General features: G+C 34.9%; 1 protein-coding gene across 1 annotated transcript; it reads left to right on the forward strand.

Annotated features, from left to right (window-relative positions):
* Positions 1 to 4,574: 4,574 nt before the first annotated feature.
* Positions 4,575 to 5,318, forward strand: LOC126728172 (uncharacterized). Its single transcript, XM_050434038.1, has 2 exons — positions 4,575 to 4,717; positions 5,075 to 5,318. The coding sequence occupies exons 1-2, from the start codon at positions 4,575 to 4,577 to the stop codon at positions 5,316 to 5,318; spliced, it is 387 nt and encodes a 128-aa protein (XP_050289995.1).
* Positions 5,319 to 11,580: the final 6,262 nt, after the last annotated feature.

Here is an 11,580-nt window from a genome sequence, read left to right on the forward strand (position 1 = left end):
CCCGGTATCCCAAAAACAGCCACTATAGCATATACTTGGATTCAAAAAGATTCAAACTTTGCAAGTCTTAGAAGCTTGAATAGTCATCTAAGTCTGTAATTTTTGAACTTACTTGAACCTTGTATCACGTCTTAGTGAGCACACTGTAATCATAATAAAGAAAATTTAATGAAGTATTTCTTATTAATTTGAGGATCCCTAATAATTGCTTAGTGTATTTCCTGATTGCTTTGTATTCCTTTTGCTGTTTTCATTTTTGTTCAATACAAATATTCTCGTTTGCTAGTTTATGTGTATTGTAGGAAGCATGCCTTGTGCACCACTTGGTTCTTAAACAGCCCTTTAGTTGCGGTGAACCAAAGTCCAGTCCACCAAACTATAATTATTTGGCCTAGGATCCTTGGGCCTGTATGCTAAAAAAAAAAAAAAAAAAAAAGCACTCTCACACAAGTATACATAAAAAATAAAAAATAAAATAAAATAAATACAATATTATATATATTTAAATCAAGTCCTCATATTCATGAGTTTTGTCATGAACACATTAGAGCATTCACAACATTGATTTTAAAAAATTTTGGCTTTTAGCACCTTAAAAAGTTACTTTATCTATTTTACCATCTCACTTTAAAATTTATCAAGTGTCAAGAATTCTATTTTTTTTACCACTTCATCTAAAATAATATAAACAATTCATTAAAAATTTTAAATAAATAAAAATAAATAAACAACAACAACAACAACAACAACAACCACCACAAAAATCTATGTCAATTAGCCACTGCCACCTCCACCATTAGCCACAGACACCACTTTGGCAGCCATAACCCACCCAAAAATAAACCACAACTCATCACCACCAACCACAACAACCCACCACTGCAACCAAACCCATAGCTAAAATCAACCAAACCCATAGCTAAAATCAACCACCATCACCACCACCACAACCCACAACCAAAATCAACCAACACCAATCCACGAAACCCACAACCAAAATCAACCACCACCAATCCATGAAACCCACACCTGAAATCATCCACCATTCACCACCCCAACCACCAATCCACAAAACCCACACCCAAAATCAACCACCACCATCACTACAACCACCAAACCCGCAAAATCCCTACCCAAAATCAATTGCCATCGCTACTCTAGCCACCAATCCACAAAACTCACACCCAAAATCAACCACCACCACCACTACAACCACCAATCCATAAAACCCACTCCCAAAATCAATCACACCACCATAGCCACCAATCCCACGAAACTTAACAGCCAAAATCAACCACACCACTAAACCCACAACCACCAAACTTGTAGAACACACACAAAAACAAAGAGCAGAGAGAATAAAGAAAAGATACCAAGAGAAAGAGAAGCGGACTGGCGGCGAAGTGGTGATGAAGAGAAGAGGAAAAGATAAAGGTGTGAGGCGGTGAGAGATGGAGATATAGAGTATAGAGAATAGACGTCATGGGATTGAGAGGTGAGGAGATCCATGGTAGTGGGAGAAAGAATTAATAAATAAATAAATAAAATAGTAGCAACTTGCTATAGTGACCTGTTACTAGTAACAGGTTACTGTAGCAAGTTGCTAAAAAAATTTGAGTTTGGCACCACTGATAAAGGGCATTTTTTGGGCCAGCAAGTTGCATGTCTAGTCTTGAGGGGTATGTTCATTCCTGTCGATACCGAGAGCCCTCGAGTCTGCTTTGGTTAAGGAAGTCATTAAGTTGGTTGATCGCTATTTTAACACATTTGTTGGGAATATTCTTATAATGTTTGAGTTTGGTTCATTTAATAATCATGTCTAAACTTAATGCTTAAACTTAACTTATTTTTAAAAGAAACGAACATAAACAAACAATTTCCAAACTAAACTTGAGCTGTTCATAAAAAGTTTGATACATTTACAATTCACTCATTTTTATATACAGTTTGCTACAATTGTCCTCTTTGTCAGACCATGATTGTTTATCGTTATCATATTCACTCACGATTTTTTCTTTAATCATAGGTTGGTTTGCCATAAGACTTGCCATTGCCTAGTGTAGTTGTGGGAAAGTAAGTGTTAAAAAAGAAATGTTAGTACTACAATTTTTGTTACAACTTGACACATAACGAGTTGTCTTGTGAGTAGTGCATATATAGGCCCATAATTTTTTTTCACCACAGGTGGCACGTTACAGCCAAATTGTGTAAAATATTATAGAATTGACATTTCCCGCTTAAAAGTGTGCCTGGTCTTGGTTGGTTCTTTATCAATCTCGGTAAGAGAAAGGATACTATTACGACAAAGGGAGAAACAAAAGGCAGAAGATGAGAACACAAATCACAAGACAGAGAATCTTGTTCTTCGATGATTACAGAAGTAGAAGAAACGAAACCCGGTTGAGCTTAAAAGGCACTAGTTTGGTAGTGAGTACAATTAATGGACCAAGTCCAGCACAAGTTCGTGGACGTTGGAGGACTAAAGCTCCATGTAGCTGAGATCGGAACTGGTCAGAAAGAAACCAACATTAATCTAATCTGATTCATTTAAAGAATCAAACCCATATGCGATTGCCATTTGATCATTCATTCGTAACTTTCACAGGTCCTAACGTGGTGTTGTTCCTACACGGTTTTCCGGAGATATGGTAATCGTGGCGCCACCAGATGATAGCTTTAGCAAAGACTGGGTTCCGTGCCATCGCACCCGATCATCGAGGCTACGGACTATCCGACCCACCGCCCCAACCCGACAAGGCTTCCTTTGCCGACATTCTCACTGACCTCCTCAATCTTCTCGATGCCCTCCAAATCGCTAAGGTATTAAAAGCTATTAACTATATATGATACTATCTATGTTAAAGAAATTTTAATTCGAAAATTTTATTTTGTTATTAGCCAGCCACATTCCAGGGGTTTTGGTTTTTAAGTTTCTAGTGAGTGGTGATAGGAATTTGGAGATAGAAAAAGTTTTAAGTAATGCTGTATGTGTACTCTTTATTCTGTTACATTTTTCATAGGAATTTGTGGTGAGGCATAATTTTCATGATCAATTTGAACATTAAAATATAGAGAATATGCATGTTTGAGAATTCATTATTTTGTTAAAAACTTAAAATTAGGCTGAAATACACTCCTAATGAGCATTTTTAGTGTCAGTTTCAAATAAGCGTTATTAGTTTCTAAAATTTTAAAAATGAACATTTTTTTTTCTAATAACTTATTTTATATTAAAAATTACACATTCTTCCCAACGACCCAAACCGGTTTCTATGTGGTCTGCCCACCCAATTGAAACCCAAATTCATTATTGTTCAAGATGATTCATTCCCAAATCCTCAAGAACAAAAGAGAGAGAGAGAGAGAGAGAGGGTTTATTCACTCATAATTCAATGTGGGCAAAATTTTTGCCTCTAGTTAAGGCTCAAGGCAAAGCTAAACGTTGAGGAATCAAGGTTCCAAGCCTCAGGGTGGAGTTTTGAGGCCTGAAAATTATCCTCACTCAGGCCTCAGCACCCAACTTGGTTGGGGTTTTCAAACAAAAAGAGGCTTATTTTTGTCTCATAATAATTTTTTTTTTTTCTTTAGATAGCATTGAGTGATTTGTTTAGTTTTAGGCTTATCATTTACGGTTGACATTATATATGTGTTCATTCTTAATGCTAGTTTTTCTTTGAGGACAGGAATATTAGTTGTGATTTGGCTGTATAGTTGTTTTTAACATTTAAGCTGATAGGCAAGAGGCTTGTGGTTTGTCTAGTTCCTTCTATGTGGAGAGTCTGGGTTTAGATCCCTCTTCCCTGACTTGCTGTAATCAATATGTATGTTCTATAAATATATCAAATGTGAAGTTGAGGACTTATAAATTAGGGTCAATGAGATACCTCATTTCCAGCAAATCATCATTGCTGCCTTCTTTAATCTGTTGTTTCAAAAGGCAGAGCAATCGTTGGTGCATTTGGGTATTGTTGAAAAAAAAGTTTTGCTTTCTGTCTTAGTTTTTGTGGAAATAATCTAGCTTTTAGCTTTTTTGAAGTAAACTAGCATTTAGCTTTTTGTAACACATTTAATATAAAAGTTACCAAAAATCATATCTTTTAATAAACACTATTCAAACAAGCTACTAGAAATAAGCAAAAGCCAAACAGACCTAAGCAAAAGACAATGCCTAGTTAAAGATTTTGTTATGTGTAAACTCTCCCTTTCTCTTGCTCTTGTTATGTGCATAGGTTTTTCTTGTTGCAAAGGATTTTGGAGCTCGGCCTGCCTACCTATTTGCCGTTCTCCACCCAGAGAGGGTCTTAGGGGTTGTAACAATAGGATCGCCTTACATGCCCAAACACTCTACATTCCTAAAATACCTACCAGAAGGCATCTACATTTCAAGATGGAGGGTATATCTATACTTTCCCCAATTAACATTCGGCTATTATTTCACCAATGTTGCCTGCTTGCAATCCTATGTTATGACCTTTTTTTAGGAACCTGGGCAGGCAGAAGCTGATTTCGGACGCCTAGATTCTAAAACAATAGTTAGGAACATTTACATCCTCTCCTCCAGAAGTGAAATACCAATGGCTGCGGAAAACCAGGAGATCATGGATTTAGTAGACTCATCTACTCCTCTTCCCCCTTGGTTCACAGAGGAAGATCTTGCAACATATGGAGCTTTGTATGAGAAATCTGGATTCCAAACTGCATTGCAAGTTCCATATAGGTAATTGCACTCATCGTATTTTACACAACAGTGACCAAATGTTATTGTGTAACTACCGCACCTCCTATACTATTACAGGGTTCTGCTTCTCTACTATTACTTTGTATATTGTCAATATTTATTTATTAACCTGTCACAGGTCACTTCTGCACTTCTTGGTGTAGAAATGTTACCATCATTTGTTTAAACTCGAATAAAATGGAGGTGGCATAGTTGTGGATTGATGTGGTCCGTGTGACTGATTGCAACAGACCTGAAATTGCAATTGGCTGTTGCATTACCTGCTAAATAGGCAGAATTGTAACTCATATAAGTGGATACGTGCTAATGATTTTTGTTGTGGTTTTGCATCTATAGGTCCTTAGGTGAAGACTTCCACACAACAGATCCAATAGTTAAAGTACCAGTGCTTCTGATTAGGGGTGGCAAGGATTACTCCTGCAAATTTCCAGGGATGGTGGATTACATAAATAGTGGAATGAAAGAATTTATCCCCGATTTGGAGATCGAATTTTTGTTGGAGGGAACCCACTTTGTTCAGGAGCAATCACCTGATGAGGTGAATCAGCTGATTCTCACCTTCCTTGCCAAGAATGTCTGATGATGGAAACCTCAACTACGGTTATTGTCATGTAGTGTACCCGAAGTTTGACTTGAGGTTTTATGTGTACTTCTAAAATCTGAAAGACGGTGGTGTAGCATCAAAAACCAAGCATTTGAAGTGTGCCATAGAAATGCTAAAACTCTGTTTAATGTCGCATGTAATTTATGTTTCTAAATTTAATAAGATGGTGTACACATTCCTATCACTCTTCTTGTCCTTAAAATAGTCTATTGAAATAGTAAAGCTCCATTTGTTTCGGCGTACAATACTTTTTGTTGGAAACTGAAAAACATTTGTGCCATAAATAACAATTTTAATTCACAATCATTTAATTACAAAATCAAACTTATAAGCACAATCATTTAATCTCACATTCGAGGTTTTGAAGGTATTATGCTCATTTAAAATTTTAAATGTTGTTTTGGTCATTTGCAAGTGTGGGGAGGTTTTAATAGTCCTGGTCGTTTAGAAGGTATTTTTTATTTTTTTATTTTATTTTATTGGTCATTCATTTTAATAGACTAGATAATGTCCCGCACAATGCAGGAATGCTTTGTAATTTTATTTGAAAATAATTTTTATTTTTTTAAGACCCATATATAATAATCATTTTGTTATATAATATTTATGATGTTTCCTATAATATAGTTGAATGCTTTGAAACTTAATTTTCTTAATTCATATATTATAATTTTTCCTTATCCTAAATGTAGTTTTCGACTATATATATATATATATATATAAAAGATTGGATATATATAAGATTGGTAGTTATTAGAAATTTCTAGGTGTCTATACAATATTATAAATTTAATATAATAAAATAACATCTAGATAAAAGGTAGACTTTATTTCTAATACCGAACACTTCCTCAACCACTTCATTCTCACCGCCAAATCCCAAGACCCCAACCTCAAACACTTTGTTCATAATCTAAATGAAACAAAATTATTTGGGTACCAACATAAAGAGAACGTAATCAAATAAAGAAAAATTGGCTAAATATATTTGCATTTATCAATATTTAATTACCTCTAATAGGACCTTTATATCATTTTTTTTTAAAAAAAACAAAAACAAAGAGAATGTTAAAATTCAAGGAAAGTATAAGCTAAAATTGGAAAGACTGATCTTGTATTATTAATTTTACACATGATTTTTGTCTTTATATAGAGATGTAGAGCACACTTATTAACTTACAATTGTATATCAAAAGCGTAACAACAAATTAAATAATTTGAAACTAATCATAACAAACTGCAACAACAAATTCCTTGTCAAAGGAAGCGTCATATGGCAGAACCTCATACTCTCTCACGTGAGGTTTCTGCTTTTATAATATATTGATTGATTTATCATTTTGATGTTTTTAGGGGTTATTTGGTCATATTTGATGTTTTGAAGCTATTTTGATCATTTGTAGGTTTTGGAGTATTTTAATAGTTTTGGAAGTTTAGAGGGTATTTTTATCATTTTTGAGATTTTATCATTCATTTTCATTTTAAAAGTTTGAGTATATTTTGATCATTTCAAAGGTTTTAAGGGTATTTGGGTCATTTTGGAGATTTGTGGGGCATTTCTATATTTTGAAGGTTTTTAGAGGATACTTTGGTCATTTTAATTGTTTTAGGAATACTGTGGTTCTTTTGGAGGTTTTGATAGTATTTTGGTCATTCTAGATATTTTAGGAGTATTTTTTTTAATAATTTTTTATGTTTTTGTTGTATTTTGGTCGAGGCTTATTCCAATACCACACTAAAATAACGGTAGTTCCCATAAAAAAAAATAAATAAATAACGGTAGCATTCAACGTCCTTCTCGAATAAAGGTGGGTCTCACGCTTGTGGTGTACACCTTCATGTGAGAGAGACATTATATAGAACAATTTTACAAAATAATAAATCCTGAAGAAGGTTCTTTCTTGGTCCATGGAAAATTATTTATGCTTGACCAAGTTCTTCTACCATCCCAAATACCACAAAGGACAAATATTTTACAGAGAAATGTTTTATTTTGAAATAAATGAGGCAAGAGTTTTTTATGTTTGTGTAATTACAAAGGCAAAGGTTCCCTTTGAAAGTCTCTAAAGTAGCCTCTCCAACTTTTAAAGAATTGGAAGAGAAATAGTTTCCAAGAAAATGTTTTATTCCAAAATAAATGAGGCATGGGATTTTTATGTTTGTGTAATTACAAAAGTGAAGGTTCACTTTGAAAATCTCTAAAGTAGGCTATCCTAAAAGAATTAGAGTTTCAATTTGACCAAGTTTTTTTTTTTTTTTTTTTTTTTTTTGCCAACCTAAACACCAAAACTCAAAAATGAGGAAAGCATTTTCCCAAAAAAAAAATTGCCAAAATAAATGGAGCCTGGTGCGTGTGTGCCTAAGAGAGAGAGAGAAATTCTGAACTTGATCATAATGCCTTTTTCCACCTAAGTCAAAGACCAAAACAGTCCCTAAACTCTAAAAATAAATTATAGGCATTAGCAGAACTTTATACCATGTTTAGTTTGAGGAAGTAGGAGAGAAAGGAAAGCAAATACTTTGATAGGCTGAGATGAATTGGGGTAGAGGAATGGAAAAGTGTAGGGTTTATTTTCATCAATGGCCTACCAATATCTTACCTCCCAATTTGGGCAAAAAGTATCTTATTATATATTGTCTTATGAGACCTTTTTCTAACAATATGTCTTGACACAAAATATGAGTTTTACATGCTATAAGAAAGTGTTCTCATGACACCAACTTAGGCGAAAATGGGTAACTAATCCTAATTTTCCAACTATATAGTTAGTAGGTCCGATTCAGAAACAATATCATTAACTAACATCTCAAGTCTCAATGACTTGATTTTGGGCCTATAAATCGAGTCCTTGAGGCTCGGTTTTTTGGGTCTAATGTGGCAAAATTCCACGTGGTGTACACCTGGAACTCGAGTCTCAGAGACTCGAGTTATGTGACGTGGCCATCTGGGTCTGACGTGGTTGGTCCACGTGGAAAAATTAGAAACCGAGTCTCTAAGACTCGATTTCAATTTGGGTTTTTTCAAAATTAACGCCTCTCACACAGAACGGACACTCTCCACTCTCACTCACCCTCTCTCTAACACAGCAGACACTCACTCTCACGCTCTCACTCACCCTCTTACTCTCACACTGAACCTCAGCCTCTCTCACTCACCCTCTCCACTCTCACTCACCCTCTCTCTAACATAGCAGACACTCACTCTCACGCTCTCACTCACCCTCTCACTCTCACTCACCCTCTCACTCTCACACTGAACCTTAGCCTCTCTCACTCACTCACCCTCTCCACTTTCACTCACTCACCCTCTTCTCTCACTCACTATTCTCTCACTCAGTCTCCACTCTCTATCTCCACTATTTCAGATTCATCGCCTTCACCAAAAGATTCGATAGCCACAGCAACGTGTACAGAGCTTTGAGTTCCTTCAGTGTCTACGTGGTCTCTCAAAACTAAAAAAAAAGGTGAGTCGCTTTGTACAAAGTTCACTATTTGGTTGCCGAGAAACAGTGGGAAAAATCAAAGAAACTTTGGTTTCACCCACCGTGGGTTTTCTATTTTGGTTTCTTTATTGAATTTCTAATAGAACTGTTAAAAAAGATCGAAGCTTTATTGTTTTTTGAGATTGAATTGGTTTGTGGGTTTGATTTTTTTTTTTTTTTAATGGTTTTGTTTTGCGCTTTGTTCTATTCGTGGGTTGATATCAGGAAAATTTCAAATTTCTATCTTGAACTATGCATTCTTCTGCAGTGATGATGCTAGTTTTTGTTAACTAGGTCTTTGTTAAATTAAATTGTTGATGTTAGGGTTTGTTAAAGTTGATGATTTAGTGTTTAATTGGATCCATGTTACTGAAAGTTTGATGACTTTCTTCTTGCTAAATTTGATAATGTCAAAAATGATATTGTGTTTATTAATGTAATATTGCTGTAGTTGTTATTTTATTTGATTTTATTTGCTAAGTTCTTGTCTTGCCTGCATTTACTATGTTGGGATATTTTATTTGATATTGAATTATTGTTTCGATTACTTCTATCATCTATATCATACTAATCCTCCCCTTATTTTGGCTAAGATTGCATAAAATAGAAATCTTCCAGATTTTTTTGTTGTGAATGCTAAGTATTTTAATATACACACGAATAGAGGGGAGAGAAGGTCAAATCTTCTAGATATATACGCCGGAAAAGTACAAAATATTTATAGTTGATGTCAATAGAGAGAACAGTTCCGAAGTTCAAATTCCTTATTGGTTGAGTCCCAACAAGTAGAAAGCAATAATATTACATTTTTCATGTCATCAAAATAGGGATGAAACCACAGGTAGTACACAGGGATTAGAAACCTTAACTTTATATATATATATGTGTCCCATATTCAAAATGAAACTAAAGCTATATACCCAGCTAGAAGTGTCTTTCTTCTTTTCACTTCATGTGGCAAAGCATCCAAGGTGACATGAATAAATTGGTTCAAGAGTGAGCTCAAGCTCATTCCTCCTCACTTCTGGCGCTTCTTCATGGTGGGTGCCCCTACATCAGTCATTCCAAAATAGCATATCTGAATGACACCTGCCTCAAACAAGTTTGTATCTTCTACTTTCTAATTGCAAACAGTAAATTAGCTTTAGGGTTTAAGGATGAATCAATTATAATAATATTTAAATAATTAAATTCACTCTTTTTTAAGAATTTAAACTTTTGGGATTAATAATAATTTGTTATGATATTAATGCAGGTGACCCTAAGTTTGAACTTATTAAAAGGGAAATGTTTAGGCACTAGGATTTGCCAAGATTGAATAAGAGAAAAAAATAAGAAAATCTCTCTTCATGCATGTCTGTTCCATATTTCTATGTGGATGGACTATTAGTCAGTGGATTCGTGTATCTTTCTCTAATATATATATATATATATATATATATATATATATATTATACTGGCTATTTAAATATATAGTTGTGTAAATATATATAAATATATATATATATATATATATTATCAGGAAACAAATATTTTATCAGGAAATGTCATGACAAATTCAATGCAAGCAACACTTTCTAAAGCAGTTATATACACTAAACAACCAACTAGAGAGTGAGGAGACCCTTACCTGACATGAGGATGTGCAAATGTACTGCTGAGATTGTATGAGAGTGAGAGGGGGAGTGAGAGAGGGAGACTACAATGAATGTTGGGCTTGTATGAGAGTTAAGAGAGGAGCAATATTTTGCTGCTGAATGTGTATGAGAGTTCTGTGAGAGTTAAGAAAGGTTCTGTGAGAGTTCTGTGAGAGTTACGAGAGGTTCTGTGAGAGTTGTTGAGAGAGGAATCAGTCAAATATTCTCTGAATCCCAAGAGACTGGACCAGACAAAACAAGATGGGACATGACCAAACTTGATAGGAAACAGACATGACCAACTCACATGGAGTTTCTGACCACATTTAAAAATTGAGTTTCTGAGACTCAGTTTCACTTTTAGTAAATCGAGTCTCAAAGACTCGAGTTTTAAGGGCATCTACGTGGCATCCACGTCCACGTGGCGTCTACGTGGAACTCGAGTCTCAAAAACTCGAGTTCCACGTGTACTCCACGTGGAATTTTGCCAACTCAGATTGTAAAAACCGAGCCTCAAAGACTCGATTTACAGGCCCAAAATCGTGTCTTTAAGACTCGAGATGTTAATAAATTAATTACTTTTGGAATCGGACCTACTAACTATATATTTGAAAAATTAGGGTTAGTTACCCATTTTCGCCCACCAACTTATAAGATACCTTCTTTAATTTAGGAAGGAAGAAAAGAAAAAGGCCTTTATGAATGGGGTCCATCATAACTCAATTTTCTTTTCTTTTCTTTTCCTTTCCTTCTCATTAACCAAACACTTGAAATGAAAACTTCTTTTTCTTCCGTTTCCATTCTCTTCCCTCCCCTTTCTTTTCTCTCCCCCTTGTGTTTTTCCAAGCACAATTACGGAATTGGTAATCTGTTGTAGAACTGGTGTTAAGATGAGAATGAATTTGACACTTGTGAATGTAATTTTCCACCTAAAATATAAAGACCTCCCTAAATCGTCTGGACTGGATTACATGATCTTGTCGTAGGGTTGACCCTTTTTTCCTAAGTGGTCAGGTTGGTTAACACATGAAGATCATTGTCCTCACTAATATATTTGGATCGGGTTGTTCCCTACGTTTTCCATGTTCATAACTTAAGGCCCAAGCATAGATGGCCATA

Source organism: Quercus robur, chromosome 5 (genome assembly GCF_932294415.1).
Source record: "Quercus robur chromosome 5, dhQueRobu3.1, whole genome shotgun sequence".
NCBI classification, from domain to species: Eukaryota; Viridiplantae; Streptophyta; class Magnoliopsida; order Fagales; family Fagaceae; genus Quercus; species Quercus robur.